Source organism: Aethalodelphis obliquidens, unplaced genomic scaffold (genome assembly GCF_003676395.1).
Source record: "Aethalodelphis obliquidens isolate GAN/ISIS:26980383/991018 unplaced genomic scaffold, ASM367639v1 scaffold2, whole genome shotgun sequence".
In the NCBI taxonomy this organism is placed as follows: Eukaryota; Metazoa; Chordata; class Mammalia; order Artiodactyla; family Delphinidae; genus Aethalodelphis; species Aethalodelphis obliquidens.
Window position 1 is genome coordinate 88,153,606 of NW_020837946.1, and position 25,449 is coordinate 88,179,054.

Below are 25,449 nucleotides of genomic sequence, written 5' to 3' on the forward strand. Positions count from 1 at the left end.
TTACATAAGTGAATGTCCCATTTTTTAGGAGATACGTGTAGAAGTGAAATATCATGATGTCTGCAATTTATTTCAAATGGTTTAGCAGGAAAAAGATAGTGTATGTCTGGATGTGTGTAATAAACACACACACAGACACATATACGTATTCTCTTTCTGTCTCTGTCTCTCTTCCCTTCTTTCCTCCATCTCTTTCTCCCTACTTTCTAGTTCATCCTTCCTTGTCTCTAAGGACAACATTTTAATTGGTGAATCTGCATAAAAGGTAATCTTTCACCTTAAAATCTGAGAACTTTCAAAATAAGAAGTTGGAGGGGGACAAGAAATATAAGACATAATTCTATTCCACAAGAATCTTATGGTCTAGTTAAGAAATGGAAGGTATGTATAGATGAGTCTCAAACAAAATGGTAAATGATGAGATAATAGGCACAGATTACACAAAGGAAAAAGAATCTTTACTCTCCTTCTTTAGCTGAGACCAGAGCAAATTACATACAAATTAAACTACAACAACCAAATATGATAATGTGGTAGAAATTTGACATTTCTCTCTGGTTCATTACTGACATTTTCCATTTAATAGATGTGATCAGTACATTAAGAACACTTTTATGTAAAGTTCCTTAATATTTTGCTTGTTCTGAAATTCATATGACATATTTAGACTCCACATAAGATAAAGGGAATGTCCATACTGGGTCAAACTTGCTCTCTGTGGACATATCTATTTTAATTTTTAGCTTATAATAATAATTAATTTTTTTAATGTTAAGATTTTTTCTTTGAATGTCAGGCATTCTAGTAAGAACTTCTCATCTATTTACTTGTTTAATCCTCAGAGCAGCCATATAAAAATACTTATTTCTCCTCCATCTTGCAGGTGAGTTATTGAAGCCATAGCAAGGTTAGGTAACTTGTTCACAACTAATAAACAATCTAATCAGAATTTTAACTAAGATAGTCTTTACCGTAAGCCCATAATCTTAATTACCATGCTATACTGCACCTCTCACGATAAGGGAAGAACCGTGTCTGTCTTATTCAGTACTGTACCATTTAATGGACAAAGTTTTGGGGTTTGTTTTTATTCCTTTTTCTTACTCTTCACTTCACCCCCCATTTATTTTAACACAATTTTAATAATAAGTATGTTAAGTTTTATTTAACATGTTTATGCTTTTCCTGTATTTTAGTCGGGCTTGTTTAACTATAAGAACACAGACCCCTCAAACAGTGGTAACCAAAGATGTTATTATATGATTAAATACAGTATAGAAATTCTCGAGGACATTCAATACCAAAAGATTAATAAGGACTGATGGAGACGAAAGCTGGAAATGGATTTCATTATGAGAACATTTTTTATCAGGATATTCTTCCTTCTTTTTCCCACTAACAGTTGTAGACTCCCTGGGTCACAATCCCAAGAGAATTAATTTTGGTCATTAGTTTATGTATAAGACATGTACTGGTTACTCTTGGGCCAGATTCCTGTTCTTGAAAGGTCACTTGTTATTAAGGGTGCTGGTTGGGGAGGATTAGTGTGAGGTCACATAAGTATGTCCATTTTGGCCCATCCCCTATAGCAAGAATTATGGGAAAAGATCACAGTGAATTATGACTGGTAGAGCCTATTAAAACTCAATTACTTTATAGGTTTTGTTCAGAGCTGCTTTCAACCTTTGTCTTCACTATCAGAAATACAATCATTTTGTTCTGTTTCTACAAGGCAGGCTCACCTGCCTACCCCAGTACTACCCCTACTCTACCACTATTGTCACATCTGATCATGGATTATGTTAAAGGCTTCACTGAGGTTTACTATAGCTTTCAAGAAGCACTGCAACTAGAACTAATCACAGAATTCCACTTAAAATTCTCCATGATAGTTTCCATAGAATGGAACTACATAACTCTCCAGAGTTATGTAGGTACGATAATAGTTTCCATTTTATTTCTAATACTCCTCTTGATTATGCCCTGCCTGTTTTGGCCACTGCAGCACATTGGGTTGATGTCCTCAGAGAATCATCTGTTCTGAATGTAGTCTCAACAAACCATTTAAAATAAAGACAGTAAGATGAGATCACCTGTGTGGACCAATTGACTAAGTAATAAGAGCAGAGATCAGCCTCCTATCCAAATAATTTTGAATACTTGTCCCTAAATGCATTACCCTAAGTTTGCTCATTTGAACCTCATACAACATTTTCCTGCCAAGCTATAGCCTCTTGAGATTTTCCTACAGTTTGTGCATACTGGCTTGGCATTCCACTTCTCTTTTAGCAAAAGTTTAGTATGATTTGCGAACTTGGAGATTTTAGTGTGCTATTCCTCTCCAACTATTTATCACAAATGTAAAAGAAGAATTATCCTGGAATGGATGTATAGAGATCTTTCTTTTTTACGTTCCATCCAGAGAAGTTTTCATTTATCTTTTTTCCTTTGTCATTACTAAATCAGATCTTTATTCAGACAAAAATGGTAAGTAGTTTTAAATATACAATTCCACAAAATTCCTTATGAAAATCTTAACTATATTATATCCAGTGGTGGCCTTTTATTTGAAGAATGAACTTGTATTTTCTCAAAGAGCTCTCAACATATTCAATTTATAGCTGGTTTCTAGCAAAGCTGTGGAGATTATGAAACCTTGATGGTAGACAGAGGGCCCTTCTTTGACTTTTATCATCAGTACCTTGCACTGTGCTTGCACATTACTGGGGCTCAGCAAGCATTTATTCCATTGAAGTTGTACTGTGCCTCTTAGCAGCATCTCCTTTTCTCTTCTGTAGCCTAAAATGTTCAATTAATATTTGGATTCATTAGCTTATTTAGCATGGAAGTGAGGCTCATCAACTACGTCTACCCCCCAACTACCACCCAAAATCAGAGTTTTTTTGGCAAGTACTTATTCCTCCAGAAAACTGACATGTATAACTTGAAAATCCTGTATATAAACTTACCACTATTTCCTATTATTATCCCCAAACCCTCAATTAAAAAGAAACAGCATCCTCATGTGAAATCAGAAGTGTGGAACAGAGGAAGGAGGAAAACATGTTCGGGTTGAGTATCTTCTACATACTAAACACTATATCTCATTTAATTCAGCAAAATGCATTCTTACTTGGACATTATTTTTATAATTTTTCTTACGAAGTAGCTGGGGCTTAGAAGTTAAGTAACTTCCTCAGAATCAAATAGTTACTTGGAATCAGAGTTGAAATTACTTGGCACTAGACAAATACTAGTTGGGTATTTTGGGGTGAAAATTTAGACTTCATGATATTGGTCAGATGCTTAAAAAATTGGAAGTGATTTATATCTGATTTTAAGATTATACCATAAAGATTGTAGTCTTTGCTTTTTTTTAACATTTTTTAAATTGAAGTATAATTAATTCACAATGTTTTGTTAGTTTCAGGTGAACAGCAAAGTGATTCAGTTTTATATATATATACTTTTTCAGATTCTTTTCCATTATAAGGTTATTACAAGATATTGAATATAGTTCCCTATGCTATATAGTAGGTCCTTGTTGTTTATCTATAATATTTTATATACAGTAGTATGTATATATTAATCCTAAACTCCTAATTTCTCTCTCTCCCTGCCCTCGCCATCCCCTTTGATAACCATGTTTGTTTTCTATGTCTGTGAGTCTATTTCTGTTTTGTAAGTAGTCCTTGCTTTTAAATTGCTTATAATCTAATACTGGATTTCAAATAATTTGTGTAGTATACCTCATAAGTGAGATTATCTTTCACAAGGAGTTTGACGATTTCTTCATGAAATGAATTTACCTGAACTCAGTGCTTTAACTTTAACCAATTAACTTTCATTTTAATGATTACACTCAGATGAGCATTTATGTACATACTGGTATAGGTTCTAATGGAAATGGAGAAATCTGTCTTAAAAAACTTCTCATAACTATTGATTAAAAGAGAGAGAGGAAGAGAGGAAGGGAAGATGGAAAAAAAAACAAACTCGGATTACAGGCTTTTAGAGAATCGTTCTTTGCACAGTTATATAGTGTGCTCACATACAAAAAAGCTTGTGGGTCTGTTGTGCTCACTCTCAGTTAGCAATTTTGACGCACTTTACTTATGAGTGTTATCATCTTTATTTGCACATGGAGGAAAATTAATGCACATGCATCAATTAACCTTTCACAGTCTCTCAGCACATTAGAGCTCTACCTACAGTTATTTCAATGGTCCAAATACTCCAGCAGAAACTTAAAAGTACAGTGTTGTTATTGCTATCATTTGTTTATCAGACAAAAATATTTTGTATACTATAGACACAACTGATTACTTTTCCCAAAACTTTTACTTTCTATTTGGAAAAGCAAGGTAGAAAGTCTAAATACTGTTTTTGGTATTTATAAATGATAGTTAAAATTCAATATAATTAGGACTATAGGAATTTTAGTTTTTTAAGCATGTAACACTACAGGAGAACAGAGAAATATTGAGAGGAAGTTGAGCACAGCACATTTCCATAAATGAAGAGACCTGGAGTTTTAAACCAAACCTTGTAATTAATTATCTATATATGATACTGGACAAAACATTTCATCTCTCAGGCCTTTATTATAATTTACTAATTCTACTATCCAAGGTGGAGAAAATATAATTTCATCAGGGTAGTATAGAGGTCAACATTAGCTCAGAGTTTATTTTCATTTGGTACAATTTACCACTGCCTTTTGAATTTGATTTTTTTTTCCTTTGGATAGCATCACTTGAAGTAAATCTTTGTTTAGCATTCCTGATTTCTGGTTAGCAGACCCACTACCTAACATAGTAGTTTAAAAGTGGCCTTAACACATTCTCTGTGAGAAGTTTAAGGTCAGATATGAGCAAAGAGAGAATACTTCTTACACTTACGTTAGCCTGCAGTTGGGCAAAATCATACAGCACAAAGCCTATTTTAAAATAAAGTGTTGAATATCTCATGTAATTTATTGACTACTGTACTGAAAAAGAAATACAGAATGGTTGCATGGGTACAGAATGGCTGTAAGTGTATTGGTCGTTTCCCCTCGTGATCATGTGGTTGACTGAGAACTGTGACTGCTGTCACTGCCCAGCATCATATGAGAGTAAGTACCACATATTGCTGGCCCAGGAAGACATTAAAATTCAAAGTTTGAAGTACAGTAGCCCCCTCTTATCTGCAAGGGATACAATTCCAAGACCCCCAGTGGATGCCTAAAACTGGGGTTAGTACTGAAGCCTATATATATTCTTTTACTATACTGATGGTTGGGTAGCATATACAGCATGGATGTGCTGACAAAGGGATAATTCATGTCCCGAGTGGGACAGAGCAAGGCAGTGTGAGATTTTATTACACTATTAAAATGGCACATCATTTAAAGCTTATGAATTATTTCTGAAATTTTCCATTTAATATTTTTGGACCATAGTTGACCGTGGGTAACTGAAACCGTGGAAAGTGAAACCATGGATAAGGGGGGCTACTGTATGGTTTCTACTCAATGAGTATCACTTTCATACCATTGTATAGACAAAAAATCATAAGTTGAACCATAATTAAGTCAGGGGTTATCTGTATGTGTGTGTGTGTTTCATATATATATATATGAAACAGGTCAACTGGCAGATGGAGATTACATATATTTCTAATGGCTCATTGCTTTTATTCATAATGGGATATGAACTTACTTTACTTGTGCTGTTCCCTGTGGCAAAGCAAAATAAAGTTCGGGAGCATTTATTGGAATTGCAGATATTGTAATCTTAAACTTCTGGATTTTCTGAGTATTGATAAAAATCATTGATTACTCAAATAAGTTTTCCTTTTATTTAAATCAAACAAAATTATTTTATAGTAGTCATATCTGTCTTTTAAATTGCTAACTTTCCTAAGTAATAATTTCACAATGCCTTTGTTGTCAGTAGAACATTTGACTTCTGTTTCTCCTGTAGTGGTGATAGGTATTTCAGCTACCATTTACCTTAACAATGAATATTTATCATATAAAAATTTTTCAGTTATATATGTGAGAAAACTCCATTTAAATCAGCTTAAGCAAAAAGGAGAAGTTTAATGGCTCAGCTTCCTGAATAAAACAAGCAGTGCTGACTTCGTTCGGCATGGCTGGATGGCTGGATTTAAGGATCCAGAATATGTCCTCAGGACCTCTGTTTTTTCTCCTTTGGGTTTGCTGACCAAATTGGTTCACTGCTGTGCTAATTACCAGTTAGCTGAACTGTCCATTTCTATTTTAAATTCTTACTTAATGGAGAGGTATTCTCCTAAATAATTTTTAGACACTGTGTCAGTCAGAGTTCCACCAGAAAAAAAAAATACAACTAGTAGGAATAATAAATATGTATAGTTTTCTTGTAAGGAATTGGTTTATGCAGTTGTGGGAGCTAGCTAGTTAGATGAAAATGCTTAGGGCGGGCAGTTGGGAAGGCAGGCTGGAAGTATTGAACAAGAGCTGATGCTGCAGTCCACATTTGGAATTTCTTCTTCAGGGAAACCTTGGTTCGGCTTTTAAACTTTTCAACGGATTAAATCAAGCCCATCCAGATGATTGAGGATCATCTTTACTTAAAATCAGATGATTCTAGATGTTAATCACATATACAGAACACCTTCACAGTAACACCTATGTTGGTGTTTGACTGAAAAACTGGAGACTATAGCTTACTAAATTGACATGGAAAGGTGAATATTATAGACACTGATGTAGAAGAAAAATGTCATGAAGGGTGAGAAGCAAACAATAACCTGCGACTTTTCTAGGAAAAATTCTAATACAAGATTTAAACAATCTGTTCTCTTTGCAAAACTAATTGGCCTCCAAGTTAGAAATTACTAAAATTGGGAAAAGATCACCATGATTGAATAGCCTATTTTTAATTCTTTGACTATGACACTAACAAGAGTTTGTTAGAAGATACGGATTCTATCAATTAACAATCTGCAACCCAACCATCTCTGAGTATTCATAAGTTGTAAAGCTCATTTATCTTCAGTGATATTGCTCCTCATTCCCTCTAGAAGTAGAGGTTAGATACCTTAGAATTTCCTGTTGTATTCCCAGAACCTTGAGCTCAGTAGGTGCTAAATTAATATCTCTAGGGGGCTTCCCTGGTGGCGCAGTGGTTGAGAGTCCGCCTGCCGATGCAGGGGACGCGGGTTTGTGCCCCGGTCCGGGAAGATCCCACATGCCGCGGAGCAGCTGGGCCCGTGAGCCATGGCCGCTGAGCCTGTGCGTCCGGAGCCTGTGCTCCGCAGCGGGAGAGGCCACAACAGAAAGAGGCCCGCGTACTGCAAAAAAAAAAAAAAAAAAAAAAAATATTCTAGGAAGAAATGATGGATAGGGAGGGGAAGGGAGAACTGGATAAAAAATATATTCCAATATTTTGCCGTTATTAATCATGTCATAGTGAATAACAGTACATGTCTTGTCTCTTGTGAAGATGCATCTTCAAGATGAATTTCTGAAACAAATATTGCTGGATGAAAGAGATTTTAAATGCATATTTAATTTTGTTAGATACTCCTCAAATTCCCACCACAGTGATTGTAGAAGTTGGAGATTTCAGCAAGCTCTCCAGATGATTATTGCACACAGTAAAGTTTGAGGATCACTGTTTCAGAACATGGATATTTACCTTTCTGAGTATTAACCCTTTGTCCAAAAAATACACCTATAGGAATACATATTTGCTGGCATACTTGTCAGTTTGTACAGCCTACAAAACTGGTTGTCGATGGAACCCCTAAAGGTCACCCTGGTCAAGAAACCCTGGTCTAACAGCATCTATCAATTATTAAAATACCTGTTTTGCCAACTGAACAAGGACAGTTGTTTCCCTTCATCAGCTTCCTTTGGTCTCTGCAGTCTTAGCCATGCTTAGCCTGCCCTTGATCCTGCCTTTCTACTTAAAACTAAATCAAGAAATTTGAATAATGTCACTTATGAAGAAGTTATTGCTTTATAGGAGGTTTGCCTTATTTTTCCAAGTATATCTGCTCTTCGCAGCTAGGGAAGTGAACATCAAAGAAATCTTTATTTTCTACAGTGTGGTTTTATCTACGTAACCATATGATTTTATTGTCACTGCAATATTATTGTACATATTATTCCAACAGCAAACCGAGATGGGCACACAAGTATAAACAATAAATAATATATTAAAAAAAAAACTATGCTGTAGTTAAAGTTTCATTTTCACTATGCTATTTTTTCCTCCATTTAGTAAGAATTTAAAGTAGAAATTGACAGTTCAACTAACTGGTAATTAGCATAGCAGTGAACCAGTTTTGTTCAGCAGTCTACAACTTCATGGATACTTACCTTAGCTGCCTCTGAGACAGCCATCTGTGTTATTTCAGCTCAGAAAAATGCCTTTATAAACCAGTAGGACTTCCTTAAGTGCAGAAATTAGGCTATACATCTCTGCATGTTTCAAAGTGCAACTTTTTCACGTCGAATATATTGCTGCAAATATTCTACTGTTCCACATGAATCGAGTATATTGAGCATGAGCTTTTGAGTACTGACATCCTGCATCCTGACCCCCGAAGGAGTCCTAAGATAGCATTGCCCTTGGTCATGAAAAGTAATATGCCCAAACTGTAAAATGCGTTCTTCGTATTAAATGGAATGACACCTTGAGATCTTACAGACAGGCAGACTTCCTGAGAAAAATCTGGAGGCTCAATATATTCCATAAATATATTTTATGAAAGTTATTATAGTACTAGAATGCTGCTCTCTAATCATCCTATTTTCACCCAATTAACTAACTATCAAGTCCTGTTGACACAGACCCCAAAATATATCTTGAATCTCTTTCCTCTTTTCCATTTACCCCTGTGCTAATGCATACCTACCAAACTGGTATCTCCTTATCTAATCCATCCAACATTCTCAGTCCATCTTCCTCATGGGGAACATCATTACATTCTTAAAATTACTGTTGATTATATAAATACCTTACTTTAAGGAAAGAAACAAAACTTTTGCTACATTCTGGGAGTAGATGGTCTAACCCCCTTAGGAATACATCCAAGTGCTATTATAACCTGGTATCTATAGGTAGGTTGACTTTAATACTGAGGGGATGCCATTAAAAATGAAAATTGGCCAGACACAGGAATACTAAATCTCATCATGAACTAATATCACTACTGCCTACAAGTTCTCCAAAGGGAATTATGTGCAAAAGAGGTCAATGCAATCAAACTGAGGCAAAGCCATAATTTATTATTAGCGAATGATTTGGGCCCAGAGAATTACAGTGAGCTACTCTGGATAATGTGGAAAACCAACTTATTTTCATATGCTAGAATGGCCTTATCCATATTTTTTGCCCCTTTAACATAATTTTAAGTCTGAGTTTTAGATTTTATTTTCCAATATGAGGAAGTCAGTCCAGAGCTTATACAGATATATGTAGATGTATAGATAGAGAGAGAAACTTAGTACGGGCAGATACATAGTTAAGTTGTGAGCATACAATGCTGAATAAAGCAGATATGACCTTTGTCTTCTTGGAGATTGTAGTCTACTTAGTAAACAGATCTTAACCTTATCATTGTGTGTGTATGTGTGTATCTATTTTATGCAATTAAATAAAGAAGGGTGTGATAAAAAATACAGAATGCCATGAGATTCTATCAGGCAGACTTAATTGGTATTGGAAAAGCAGGAAATGTCTTTCATAGAAATTGACGTTTAACTTGAAAACTAAAGCCAAGATCAGAATAGCATGGTAGAAATTACTTTCCAGACTTGGAGACAGAATATGTGAAGTGGAGAAAGGAAGAAAATTTGTGGATTGTTTAAGGCACTGAAAGATGATCAAGGTATTAGAATTTTATAGAAGGATACTGCTAGATGGCCAAGGTATTAGAAGCAGGGAAATATATTACTAGATGGAGCTGGAGAGATAGGCAGAGACTAGAACATGCAACCATTGTGGGCAGTGTTAAGAATATGAGGTTTTATTTCAACTGTTAGCAGCTATAGAAGGGTTTTATAATACATAATCCACCTTGAGGATGGATACAGCCTATTTGTGAGACCCTCAAAAAACAGGAGATGGTGCAAGATAAGAAGAGAGTAATATCCTGGAATTAGTATTGGAGAAGGCACTGATTTTATATCTATTCCTGAGGTTCTTGTAAGAAAACCACATTTTCAGTGACTGCTGGGAAAGAGTGACCTCAAGAGATGCTAAGTTTCACTAAGTTTCAGTGAAGGCAAAAAGGTGGAATGAACATTCAAAGTATAGTCTTAGGATATTGAGGAGTTTGCGATCATAGAGTAGGAGATTCAGAGGGCAGATCAGAAGGATTTGGGTAGGAAGAGAAGAGTTTGTATCAGTGGATAGAGGTTAGGCCGCCCTACACTTGGAGCAGAGACCTGTGTAAATAAGGGTGAGAATATTGAAAAATTTTGTTTTAGATATAGATGGGTCTCTAAGGTTTCAGTTACAGCCTGAGAATAATGGCTGCCTGGGAGTCGAAATGTTAGGCCAAGTATGTTATTATCTTTTAGGTGGTTAGATGCGGTAATTGCAATTTAAGTGTAGCCATGGCTGGTAGGCATGAATGAGTGAACATAAACCAAGTGTCAGGCAATGTCAATCCAGGGAAAGAGGATTAGGTATTAATCCCACTGTGTCCCAATCTATGTTAAACACTGATGAAATATCTATGTGATGAAGATAAAATGAAATAATAATACAATAATATGCAAATCTTTCTGTTTCTCCACTTTTTTTTATCACTTCCTTTTTACAATGGCAGGTTTATTACTTGCTGAGTTAACTCCTAGCTCTCAGAATGTGGAGAATGAAAAACAAATGGAAAGAAAAGCCTAAGAGACAAATTTGTTTAAAATAATAAAGAGATGAGTTAGAGGCAGTGTTGGGGTAAGATGGGGACTGAGAGAGGCTGTATTTGAATTTGTGAGAGAGTTTAGCCAGATTGAATTTAGGAAGGACAGTTGGATATCTATGTCTTGAATAATATATTAAGTTTTTAAAAAATGAAGAAAGATGGTTTTTAAAAATTATTGTCCATTATTAATATCCTTCTTCTCTGTGTTTTCATGGGAGACAAAAGAAAAAAGTTTCAGATGCTTTCTGTTTATATATTTATTTTATATTTACGTATTTATGCCAAGTTGGGGTTATATGAGGATTACATGTGAACATTATAAAATGATTGCTTTATATAGAGTTAGCATTTCAATATGTATTTCCTAAGGCAGTATGATGTTTGATTGTTCAAAATGTTCAGTGCAAGAGTTATCTGAATCTTCAAACAGAACATTAAACAAGGTAGTGTTTTACTCCCGGCACGTTAGCTTCCGAGTACAGAAACCCACTGAAGCCAGCTCAGATGTATTTGGATCTCCCAAGAGGTTATGGAGACTCCCATGGGTGTACATAACAAAGGACCCAGGGCTCCTGGGTCCTAGAGAACTCCTTGCCCGAGCACCACATGGCTCCTGCCATCCCATCTCTATCTCATGACTCCCCTACTTCTTTACACAGGCTCTGGTATTCCTCCTCTCTCAACGCCCCCAACCCCTCCCCACCCATGTTAGCACAGCTGCCCACTAGGTGAGCTCCACACTGTTTGGTTTGGATTAGTGAGAGAAAGGGTCTTAGTGATTCAGCTCAGCCTATGATTTGGTTTCAGTTCCATCACATGTTCCCCCTTGGCCTCAGTATCAGTAACCAGGGGACCAGTAACCAGTAACTGGCACATAGGGCTGCCCCTCTCAGGAGCACTAACTGAGTGGGGCAGGTTCAGGTAAATAAGAATGTTGACTGACATATCTAATACAGTAACACTTCTGGCGGGATTATTAGTGGGAATGTTTCCAGAATATGGAGTAGCCAGCTGAGAGGAGGAGTCTATGTCAAGTTTCATTTCTGTGTGTTTATGTATGAACTGAAAACCAAGTTCAAGAGAGATTTTTCAAACAATGAAAGCAAAAACCCCTATCAAGGAAAACTCAATAAATAACTGTCTTGAACAGTCTTGGCTAGACAGAGAAAATAGTTTGTTTATCTTCCACATCCCTTAAGCAGCAGGAGCTGATAAAAATTGAATTTAAACTGCTAACTCCAAAGACTCATTACCCTTTAATATTCACAATTGCATTTTAGAATTACGATGCTAAATATTTAATATTTCTACTTTAGTTCTGAGTATACTTTAATTACTCTGTATAATGTAGAAAATCACTTTCTTGCTCAATTTTTGTACATACAATGGAAGAAAAAACAAAGTTGTATGACTATTGATGTTATTTGGATTACACAGTTATTTTTAAAACAAGACTGAAAAATGAAGTTTCTAATGTAATCCTTGCTAAGAAAGATACATATCGTTTTCCTGAAATGTAAAGATATGAAATTCTCTAATTTAACACATGATTAATAAACATGGAGGGTTTGCTAGGCCCTAATCAGAACAATGATTTTTTTTTTAATCTAGCAATATGTGGCCCTCTACTTTTATGTCTCACTCCCCTCTCATTCATTTCTTAACCAAAATCTTGTTGTGTAACTTCATTTTTCAGCAGTTAAAATGAATGATAGATAATTTATTGTGAGGACTCTGAAAATTTCTAAATTCCATCATTAAACTATAATCAAAATGTTAGGGGTAAGAATGATGACACAAAAGCAGGGTTGACTATGCAGTTAAAGGATGTGGATAGGACTCTGATCTGTTTAAATTCCCCTTTGTTCTTTTGGACAAAGTACAAAAGTAGGGAAGAATCATTTAAAATAGATATCACTGGGACAAGTAAGTCTTATATTTATCAGCTAAAGAAAAAAAGTACATGTTTTAAGACATCAGTATGTGTAACGACTGCTTTGCCTTAAAGCATAAGGACGATTAGGGTCGTAACTCTGTAAGCACAGCGCTCTGTCACTGTCGGTGAGTGCTCCCTTTGTGACTTTTGATTTATGTCAGGCAAGTTTACCAACAATACTCAAAGTTTCTTACTATCCCCAATTGTATAAAAAAAAAACGTATATATCTGTAGTAAAATAGGACTAGTCATGTAATCAACAAAGATGTCAGATAAAATCAGTTTCCCATATTAGATGAGATAAGGAAGCCAAAATGACAAACTCCTATTTACTACAGCTGCCAAATTATAATGAATGAACTGGGTGAATAATTAAATGTTTGAAAGAAATGTTCCTGTCCTTTACGAACTAATAGTTAAACATATCTTGGAGACAGTATTTGGGATGTTGTCTTATTTTAATTTTTTTTGTTAGTGGGAATTGAATAGAATGACATTTAAAAAATAAGTGAAGAATAAGAGAATAGCAATCTCAATTCAATTTCTTCTTTATTCTGGAGAATAAAAAATAATTGATATCGCAGGAAAGAACAGGGAAAGAAGAAATGTCAGTATTGCAAATCAGAGGGAATGGAGCATCAGACAGATTTGGGAATGGTCTCCACCAATCACCATGAGCTGGACACAGGGATTGCTACACTGGGGTCTCGGCTGTACTAGAAGCAGCAAAAGATACTTGGTTTCTGGTGGGAGGAGCTGCTGAAAGTGTGACTGAGAACCCTGGAAATTAAGAGAGTTAAATGTTCAGAAACACTGAATAAGATGGAATAAATGAGATTTCAAACCACCATCTTTGCTGCTTTTTAGGGAGTTTGTGGAATAGAGCATAGGCTTACCTGTTGGTTTCTAAGCCCAGAGGCAGAAACAATAAAGTACAAAACTATTACATTTCAGTTCAAAAAGCATAACGTAGTCGAAACATGAGAAAAATCAGGCAAACTCAAGATAGGGATATTCTTCAGCACAACTCACATTTACACGTTAGAAATGGTGACATCATGAACAAAGGAAGGCTGAGGAACTATTAAAAATTAAAGGAGTCTAGAGAGAAAAGACAGTTAAGTGCAATATACGATGCTGGATTGGATTCTAAATTAGAGAAAAAAAGGAATTTTTAATATATAAAACATCATTGGTCAACAGGCAAAATCTGAATAAAAGCTATGCATTGTATCAGTGTTAAACGCATTCAGTTTGATAGATGTACTGTGGTTATGCAGGAGAATGTCCTGGTACTCAGGAGATGCAGGCTGAAGTTTTAGATGAAGAGAATCGTCATGTCTGCAATTTACTGTCAAATGGTTAAGAGAGTACTAGAAATAGCCAGAGGAGAAAAGGTGAACAAATGGTGAATCTAGGTGAAGGGTATAGACATTCATTCTATAATTCTTACAACTTTTCTGTAGGTTTGAAATTATTTCAAAATAGTGAGTTAAAAACAAAAGGTGTGACGAATATTTGTGTTACGGCTCCGACAGTGGCTATCCAAGTGGATTTTGAGCCAGTGTCATGTGTAAAATAGAAAAAATCTGACCCTTCTATCTCATAGGTAATTATTAAGATCAGTGAGACAATGGGATTCACAGAGCACTATTTCCTTTTTGTAAAATTTGGACAAATGTTTTATAAGAAAGAAAAGTGAGTTTTTTCAACCCAGCTACATTTATACCACGAGTGAAATTTAGTTAGGTTTTAGATAATTAAAACTTTAGCTTTTGTTTATAATAGTCATACCTCAATTAAAGAATGCCCTGAGAATAAAGCTTTTCTCTGTAATAATAATAGATAATTTTAAACTAAAATTAAACAGTACTAAAACAAGCAAAGAAACATCTACAGTCATAATCACAGTCATAGTCATGTGACATAATCATAGTCACAGTCATAATCATGTGACTCTGGGTATTTATTGCTTGCAGATTTATGGTCTTAGTGTTACATCCTGGAGAACACTTCCATTTCTTGCACTTCAATTACAAGTGAACAGAGCTCAACATAGTCAGTATTCTAAAATCTGGGGAAGTTAGATTTGATGTAAAGACCACCTTTTACATCACCACTCAGCACTAGTTGTTCTGCTATGTACTGGAAGTACAATGACCAATTCTTTACTGTTTCTTCTAGCTCCATGCCATTTCACATACCCAAAGTCCTCCTGTTCTTTTGATTTTATACTTCCATTAAAATGGCAAAATTTTGGTGAATCATGTATTTGTACATTTTTTTCATATTTTGGCTTAAGTTTATTCAGATGGGGAGAGTACCTCAACCGGTTTTATTATGACCTGGAATAAATATGAGAATCACTTGAATCATTCCTGCAATATTGGTCAGTATCACTGAAAATCTTCTTGCACAAATTATTTCCATTTTCCTGACCTCCTTCATTATCATCTGGTTCACTCTTCCTCCATAACTAAACTTTTCAAAGAGCAGTACCCAAAATTACTAGTGTTTTAACAAATACCAAATTCAACGACATCTCGATCTGTATTCCTTTTTAAAAAATTTTTGGGAAGTGATTGACCCAGCCAGCCAGTCCAATTCTCTGTCATGGAACTTTTCACCCTTAGGCCTCGATAAGAGTCTGTGTTATCTCTTTGACCATAACCTCAGATCTTATTTGGTCATCTTTCTTCAACAACATGCCTCCAAGTTTCTTGGCTTGGCACTCCTCTTTTTTTTCCTTTTAGGATCACGTGTAATTAAGTCATCTCAATGTGACTTGAGAGAAGTTCCCATCTCCAGGCTCATGTTTCCTCTTCTGCACTCTGTAGATAGTGCAACCACCTACTTCATATGACTAACTATACATAGTCTGTACATAACATGCTATACACAGTGGGCCAGAGCCTCTAACTCTCTGTCCCAAAGCCAAGCTACCTGCACACCAGCATCTATTCAGTTCTGTGAAATGGACCAGTCAGAAAAGGAAATTATGAAAGGACAGGCATTTTGGTATGAGGTGAGGAAGAGAGTTTCTTATAATAGGAATTGTGGGCAGTGTTCTACGGTAAGGAAGAGGGAAACTAGGTAATCGTAACAGTAACTTGAGATAACTATGAACAAACTGATTAACAAGTGAAGAAGGAGGAGATGAAAGATGGAAGCAGGAAGAGATAGTGATAGAGATGAGAGAGAGAGAGAGAGAATGAGCTAGTGCAGGAGTAGAGGTCAGAGCATTTAGCATGACAATAAAACATAGCACCATATGCCCTTTTATTTGTTCTTCACTGGAATAGAAAGCTCTTCACCTGAATGACATGTCATTTGAAAATAATTTTTTAACTTATTGTGATAAATTGATCTTTCAAGAACACTTGGGGAAATATATACTCATAATAAAATCTGGCTCACACTGTCACAAACCAGTACGCATTAATGTTGAAACAAATTAGTCAAAACCTCCCACAGCAGAAAGAGCTAAAGTTTAAGTACTCTTTAGCTTAAAAGATACCCCATACTGTTAGATGATGCAACAATGTTGAGAAAAGTCACTGAAAACTAATTCACCAAGTTTGTAAAATCAAATATTCTATACTCTAGGTAATCTTAATATTGCTCAGTCACTGGAAATCAGATTATTCTTGAGATTGTATTTAAGTCAAGGCAAGATGGTCTTCCATTTACAAATGTAATTGACTCTCATGAGTAGGTGATCTTGTTATAATATTGTCAGGTTAATTGAAATTGATTTGTGTTTACTAAACATTGTGAATACTAATCAAATATTAGACACTGAAGCGTTGGAGGTATATAAACCTTTGACAGACGCTGTTTGTGCTTCCTAGAAGGATTTATTGTCTCAGAAGTCAACACTGCTTTTCAGCCTTTTCTTCAAAAATTATATAAAGACAAAATGAAAAGAAACGGCCTGCATTTGCTTTATGATATTTTATAAACTGGGAATATTTGGGAGGATTTGGCATTGGTTTGGGGGGAATTATTTATATTTTATTTCCACTGTTACAAATAGCACATTTGCTTTTCCATCTGCTTAATTCCATTCCAGGTTTGCTATTCTCTACCACTCATAGCTTCACTGAGCTCCACATAATAGCTTTTATAGGAGACAGGCATTACCAGGCAATTTGAAAAGTCAGGTTGAAGATAAAGCCTGATAGCTCACATACCCTGGCCTGGTGACTTTGTTCATTTCTGAAGCTTATTCCAAATGGGCCGTACACATCTCCTGCGGTATATGTGTATTGGCTCTATGAAGCTTAAAGAAACATTTCCCCTAATACAAAAATAAACCCATCATAATCATTCATTTTGGGGAAATTTTACAGTTGTTAGTTAACCTGCTCCCTCATGCCCTGCAATATTCATTAGCAGATTTCTCTGTTTATGAGTGATATTATATGGAAATGGTTATGGGAAGCTAACAGATGTAACCACTGAAATAGATTAGAAGGAAAAGTTCTGTTTTTTACAGATGGTTCTATTGAATATGCTTCCCCCCTCCTTCCACTTTAACATTTAGTTTTCTTTCAACAGAAAACTTTTCTTTACTGACTATGGGAATGTGGCCAAAGTGGAGCGATGTGACATGGATGGGATGAACAGAACAAGGATAATTGATTCCAAGACAGAGCAGCCAGCTGCACTGGCACTAGACCTAGTCAACAAATTGGTTTACTGGGTAGATCTTTACTTGGACTATGTGGAAGTAGTGGACTATCAAGGAAGAAACAGACATACTATCATCCAAGGCAGACAAGTAAGTAGAATTTGGTTCGGAAATGCAGCTAAGGTAATAAAATGGATGGTATCACACTAGGAAGAAGATTGAAAATTGCAATGTTGAAAATTTCTTATGAAGTCAAGCTGCAATGGGTCATAAAAACTGCGATGTGTTTGCTATATGGGAGAATGTTCTTTACACAGTGTACTGTGTACTCCATAGTATGGGGCAGGGGAGGGGGCTCTCTCCCCCTCTTTCCCTCTATTAAAAAAAGAAAAAAGCACACAAAACGGAAACCAACTGAAATAAATCAAAAAACAACAAACGAAACCCAAAATGCTACACTAGTAAGAAAGAAAAGTATTAGAGTAGGACAGTAAATATGACCTACTTACTAAAAACTAATTTAAGTAGTTCATTTGTAGGAAACTGAACTATCATCTGTCCCATGTGGCATTGGAGATATATATTTTTTCTGCTAACAATGCATATGCTGGCTCACAAAAGTATCATTATTATTTTAATAGGTTGGATTAAATTTTGCCTTCTGTTGTATTCAGGTACTTCCTAAAATAAGAATTTTGTGAAAAGCACTGAGGTCAAAATTTTTCCCATCTGTATAGTTATCCCCTTGCTGAATTACAAGTTTTTGCAAATAACACTCAATAAACACCTGAAGGAGATCTCTAAGTGGAAATAAACCTTATTCACTAGTTTCCTTTTTAAATTCAATTTTACCTCACTGATCTCACTAATTTTTTGTGAGATTCTCATTCTGTGGAGCTGAAATAAGTGACTCTGTTTTCTTTTGCAGTGCAAGGCACGAATATTCTGTAATTGTCCTGTAAAGTTACTTTGCCTTTATAATCAGCTGTTAAGAATGAAATGTTTTCACTTCCTTGGCAGATAAAAAAAGTGCACTAATCTGGGTGGTTAAAAAAAAATGTCCAATATTAGAGGTGAGGTCACTTATTTCTCTCACCTTTGACTGTCCTTAAAACTTTGATTTCCTTGGCAGTCTAGTTATGACCTCAGAGGACCTAGTCTCTAAAATGATTATGATGGACCTTCTTTTTACGTATATGTATTTAAAATTTTAAACCTTGAAACAAGAATGAGGAATTCAAATGATCTTCCCCATGACTACTTTTAAAAGCTTTTTAATATCTGAAGTTTTTAATTATTCCTTTTTTTAACCATTTCTATTGCCTGTGTTTTGCTGGTTCCCTACACATATGCTTACTCTGCCACTACGTAATCCAACAAAGATAAAATTTTGTATTTGTCCTGTAGGCAGAATGGTCTATGCACCACACCAAGCTCCTGCCACCTTTGTTGGGGGTAGTTAGCAGACCAGGCAACAATGTAGGTACTTTATGGTAAACAAACTCTTCTGAAGGAAAGCAGAGAGGCAGTGAGTAAAATTTGATGGCTACTGTGTGAACGTGTTTCTCTGCCCTCACCAGTTGCCCCCTCTGTAGCCATGCTTCCTTTCTCTCCTGAGGCTTGGATTGGCAATTACATAGACAGCAATGTGTTTAGGCCACAATCGCACACTTCCAGATGACCGGCCCCAAACTTTAAGCAAAGCATGCATCAAATAAATGGCAATTAATGGAAGACTTCAGCTTTCTTGTAATTCTTACAGGAAAAAAAAGTATTGCCCAGATCAAAATTGGGTCATAGATATATTTAGTGAATATGATGTCAGTTATGTGGAAAATATTATTAGTAAATACACACATGCCTCCCCCTACAAACACTTACTGGAGAGTAATGCTAACATTGAGAATGATATCTTTAACATAGAATGATTCTCCCCCTTAATTCCTAACTTTCATTTGTAGCCTAGACATGAAGAAAGGAAATACGTCCAAAAACAGCATGAAAAGCCAGTCTTCTTTTACTCAACATCTATGAGAGGATCAGGAATAGTAATAAAGAGACATGTAAGCTAGAAAGATAGCAAATCAAATGCTTTTGCTTAAGGTATAGAACTGGCATGATTTCCTAAGTAGAAATTTTTGTGATTTTGTTCTATATAAAATTTTTTTTACAGTCAAACCATGCGTAACTTCTCAAATTCTCTTGACTACAAATCTATACGAAAAGTACACTAGAAGTACAATATAATGCCAAACGATAATGACAAATGCTTTTTCATCAAAATCTGTACGGCAAATCAATGGACAAATCTACCATACCTCGGTCCAGAACCATTTTAAATTGAGTATACTACAAGGCATGCCCAAAGGCAATGTGCCTAGCATGTGCCTTTTTGTATGAGAAAATCAGTATACTTATTCCTCCTTTGCTTTACTGGAAGCTTTCCATCAGTTCAAGAAGTCTATTCTTACCCACAGTCCCCAAGACCTGTGCCAAGGAGGAGAGTTACACTGTTAACTGTGAAGTGTCGTGGAGAGCAGTAAACATTGTTATTCTCAACTCAGAGTTCCATTTTCATTATGAATAGGCTTTAGAAAGAGTGCAATTTCTGAGTAGAATGCTGACATTTTCTTTACAATTATTCCAAATATGTGATTTTGTTGTTTACTATTTTCCATGCTGGGGCTATTAGTCTAAATGTAACCTGTATTTTAAAAAAATGGGATTTTCAAAGGTGTTTTCTCATCAGTCCTTTCACAGGTAAAGCAAGCCTTTTACAGATTCTACATATCCATGGCTATATGAAAATGTAGCCCACAAAAATATATCAAATTTTACATAACAGTGCCATAAGCATGTTATTGAATATGCTTGAAAGTTTGGTTCTCACTAGGCTTTGAAAAGTAGCTACTGAACATGTTTTCTTAATGAAACATGAATAAAATTCTCTCCCATACATTGGGTAGTGCTTTAACCACTACTGCATAATGTTTTATTCTCAGAGAAAAAGTTTAAATTTGTGAAATGTCAAATTCTATGAGAGAAGATAAATGATAATATGGTTGTGACTCTCCAACTATGGGAATTTTCCAGAGGAGTAAATAGCAATCATTTTTTCTTTCAAGTTGAAAGCAACATAATTAAAACTCACAGTCATTTTTGCCCCTTTTTATAGGTCAAACATCTTTTTGGTATAACTGTGTTTGAAGACTATTTGTATGCAACCAATTCTGATAACTTCAATATCATACGGATAAACCGATTTAATGGCACTGATATTCATTCATTAATTAAAATGGAAAATGCTCGAGGAATCCGAATCTATCAAAAAAGAACTCAACCAATAGGTAAGATGCAAGACTTCTTCATAGCCTTCACAATGGCAAACTGAATGGGGATATGGTCCTTGTGCCTTTGTTTGGTGTTAAAGTGGGTGAGCCATAAATTCTCTGTTTTGATAGCAAAAATGTACATGTCTGCATGATAAAATGGAAAGAGCTCCCTTCCCAAGTCTAAATGACAAATTGTTCAGTTGCTATTGAATTGTTTCTACAACCATAGAATTAAAATGACGGCTAGATTTAGATTCAGGAAGGAACTTGCACTCGATGTATGCATACAGGAAACCCAGATGCTAAGACTTTAGGGAATTTTTTTATGCATTCTGGGAAACATTTCAAATTAGGTGATTTCCTTGCAGTATCTGTCTAGTTTTTATTGCAATCACTGGGGTCTCTTGACTGAACATCCCAATCATTCCTTAACACATGTTAAATAAAAAATAATTTTTAACGAGAAGGCTACAACATTTCTAAGTATTCCTCAAAAACACTAACTACTTTGCATTGTAGGTTAGTGATGCTTGTTCATCAATACAGTTTAGGCTCAATCATATATAGAATAATGTAACATACAAAAACTACCACCCGAATGTCCATCATCTTTTTGTGCTTCAAATTAAAACGAATTTAGAATTATCTAACCATTAACATAAATTCAGCTTAGGCAATGTATTACCACATATACATATTGTGTTTACAGGAAATTCAAATTTTGAATTCTGTAGGTAACCTTATTAGGGTTTTATATTAGGATTTATTAATTCACCAATTATTCATTGACCATTTACTATGTGCCAGGAACTATTCTATGTCCGTTGAGAAAATAGTTGTGATAAAACAGACCAAAACATCATTGCCTCTGTGAGATTTGCATTGTTGTAAAGAAGACATAATTTTAAAAAACCAAGTAAATTATCATTCTATTAGCAGATGGTAAGTGCTATGGAAAAAGGTAAAGCAGATGAGTGTCAGGAATGGGGGTAGTTTGCAATTTTATGTTGGATGGTCAGAGGAAGTCCCATTGAGAAGATGAAATTGCATGAAGACTTTAAGTAATTAAAGGAGGAGAGAGGCAGGTAGAAAGATGAGCACACACAAAAACCATGAGGAAGAGCATGCTTGGATTGTTTAGGGAGCAACAAGGAGACCCATAGGTCTGGAGCAGAGTGAAAAGAGGAAGAGAAGTAGGCAATTAAGCTGGAGAAATGAAGGAGGACCATAACAAGTAGGGCCCTGCATACAGTTGTAAAAACCTTTGCTTATACTTTTAGTGAGATGGGGAGTCCTTAGGAAGCCTTAAGCAGAAGAGTCTCATAATCTGACTGACTTTTTAAAGGAATCAATATGGCTGCTATATTGACAATAGGCTGTCAGGGACAAGGGTGGAAAGTTAGAGATGATGGTGGATTGGACCAAGATGGTAGTAGTGAAGGTGGTGAAAAGTGGCTAGTTAGACTCAGAAATTCTATTTGAAGGTAGAGCCAACAGCATTTCTGAATGGATTTGATGTGGGGTGTAAATTTAAAAAGAGGCAAGAATGATGACAATTAGGCTGAGCAACTGGAATAATTGAGTTATTTTTGAGATTAAGAAAACTCAGTTTGGAGCAGACTGGGGGCAAAGAGAAAATGTATAATTTTTACATGTTATTTTGAATTTCTGTCATAAATTCAGGTGGAGATTTCAAGGAGGTATTTGAGTATATAAGTCTGAAGTTCAGGGGCAAGTCCAAGCTGAACAAAACAATTTGAGAGTCATTGGCATATAGGTGACATTTAAAGCCAGGAAAATGGTTGTGGTCACCAAGGAAGTAACTATAGATGGAGAAGAAAAAAGTTCCAAATAAAGCACACTGGGACACTCCAACAATGAGAAGTCAAAGACAATAGGAAGAACCAAAAGAGGAGACTGAGAAGAAGCTTGTTAAATTCAATTGGCCATTGGATTTAGCAGCATGAAACTCATAGGGATCTGACAAGAGCAGGTTGCAGTGAAGAGAATGTCTGGATAGAAAGGATCTGGGAAAGATAGGAAGGAAAGAAATGTAGAAAATGAGCGAGGATAACTTTGAAAAGTGTTGATATTAGGTGGAGCAGAGAAATGGGGAGCTAATTGAAGGATTGCTGTGGGAATTAAGGTTAAAATTAGGATTTTTTACCCCCCCCCCCAAGATGTGGAAATAATGGCACATTTGTATGCTGATGGGCATGATCCAATGCAGAGAGCAAAAGTAATGAAGACAGGACAGTGAGAAACTGGAGAGTTGCTAAGTAGGTAAGAGGAGATGTGATCTAGTATAGAAATGGGATGAGACTGGAAAATAAAAGCAACACTCTTGTGCAAAAAACTAAACTACATTTCAGTTATCTTTTCATTTAGAGAATGCAGAATACAAAAAGAACATAGCACAATTTTCGAAAGCATGTAAGTTTTAATATTAAAAGAAAATTGTCATATTACTCATGACAATTCCAAGAAAGTCGTGATTGAAAAGAAATATAATTACAGTAATACATAAAATCTTACTGGTATTATTCCTACTACAGCATTTTCTCTTTGACCTTTCTTCTTCTCATCCTCTCCATACAGTACGTTTCCTATTTTTGTTTCTTCTCCACTGTCTACACTCATACAACAGCCTTCTATTCCATAACCTCCACATGAAGACTCAGCCTTCTCCTTTTGACAATTATAGTCACACACACAAATACACACACACACACACAAAATTCATTTTGTGGAAGGGTTCTCCAAATGGCAATGGACTCAAAATTGAAGAAAAAAATTTATCTCAGTACTTCTCAATAAAGGTAATCACTGAAGCACCTATCTATTATATGGGCACCTAAATTTATCCTAATTTAGGTGCCCATATAATAGATTATTTCAGAAGAAATCCTTTCTCTGCCTAACTACCTAACCTAGGATATTTTAACAGTATTTTTTTTATATTTGCCAGAAAAGTGTATTTTTTAAAGTACAATAAGCATGTACCAAAAAACCATGTTACTTTTATTTTGCTTACATGTAAACAGTTTAGGTTAATATAAAAGCATTTTATCTTCTCAGAATTTTTTTAAAAAATAGACTTAGGAGGATTTTGGCAAATCCCTACCTTTTCTTTTTTGGGTTTTAAACTCTTTTCCAATTGATTATGATACAAAATATTTGGGTATATAGATTTTTGCTAGGATTTCCTCTTGCACTGTCAAAGTTTCAACATACTGATGCACATAATTATCTTGTCTTTGGAGAATTTCAAGCATGCTCTTTTTCATTTGTTGTAGTCAGAAGCCATGCATGTGAAGTGGATCCATACGGAATGCCAGGGGGATGTTCACACATCTGTCTGCTCAGCAGCAGTTACAAAGCACGGACCTGTCGCTGCAGGACTGGCTTCAACTTGGGAAGTGATGGCAGGTCATGCAAAAGTATGTTATTGAAAATCAAACATTTGCCAGCAGCTAATGCTTCAGAATAGGGTTCTTAGTATTAATTAGGATCATCAACATCAGTAATAACGTGAGACATCATCAGGCCAAATTTGCCTGTGAACGTGTACAAGCCATTTTTCTCAAAATCAGTATTTAGTTTTTTCTCTTTTGTATGTGTGTGATAATGTTAATGAGAAACCTAATTGGGCTGTAGAGTCACTAAATTTATGGATCTTTGGAAACCGTACTTCAGGGAAGATTTTTAGGAAGATCCTTTCCTTAATTCCCTAAAGAATGTTCATGATCTAATGAGCCTGAATCGTCGGTTAACCAGATTTTCTCTTTTTTGAACCAAGATGCTGCCTCTAGTAATAGGTGTGTTTAGTCCAACAAAAATCCACATTAAGTAATATTTCACTTTATCCAGCATTGGGGATGAAATTCATTTCATTATTTCACTTTCCAAGTAACTGGAGCTATACTAATTAAATATCAATCTCTTTAACAATTTTTTTAAAAAGTTATCTAGTAGTTGGACATATCTTTATTTATTTTTGAAATATGCTAGAATAACTTAATTATTCTTTATTTGAATAAGCTAATAAATATTTTTCACACATTACTCTTGTTAAGTTTAAATTTTTACACAAAAATTAATTAAGTTCTTTACTCAGGGTCCACATAATCAGATGTAGTTTTAATGGCCCTCATAGAAATGGTGTCCATGTGGAGACTGTTGGTTTTTAGATGTCCCACAAATACCATAATTTTTAAGATTATGATGACTGCTTTTTTTTTTTTTTTTTTTAGGTACGCGGGCCTCTCCCTGCTGTGGCCTCTCCCGTTGCGGAGCACAGGCTCCGGACGCGCAGGCTCAGCGGCCATGGCTCACGGGCCCAGCCGCTCCGTGGCATGTGGGATCTTCCCGGACCGGGGCACGAACCCGTGTCCCCTGCATTGGCAGGCGGACTCTCAACCACTGCGCCACCAGGGAAGCCCCTGATGACTGCTTTTTACAGTGTATATTTTGTCTTGATTTATTTTTGTCTGTGCTCCCTCTCTGACCACTGCCCTGCCATCTCTTTTGCTTTCTTATCGTATGCTTGCTGAGGACTATGAAATGAGATCTCTAAATTTGTTATAATTTTAAGTCTAAGTGGTTAGAATTCATAGTGCAAATATTTTTAAATTGAGAACCCA

At 35.6% G+C, this 25,449-nt stretch overlaps 1 protein-coding gene across 1 annotated transcript in view; it reads left to right on the forward strand.

Moving 5' to 3' along the window:
• The window catches only part of LRP1B (LDL receptor related protein 1B), a 1,467,083-nt gene that overhangs the window by 636,063 nt on the left and 805,571 nt on the right, over positions 1–25,449 (forward strand). Inside the window, exons 8-10 of the mRNA XM_027078335.1 lie at positions 17,402–17,624; positions 20,650–20,821; positions 24,103–24,246. Of these exons, the coding sequence (XP_026934136.1) occupies positions 17,402–17,624; positions 20,650–20,821; positions 24,103–24,246 (539 nt within the window). The remainder of the gene's footprint in view (positions 1–17,401; positions 17,625–20,649; positions 20,822–24,102; positions 24,247–25,449) is intronic.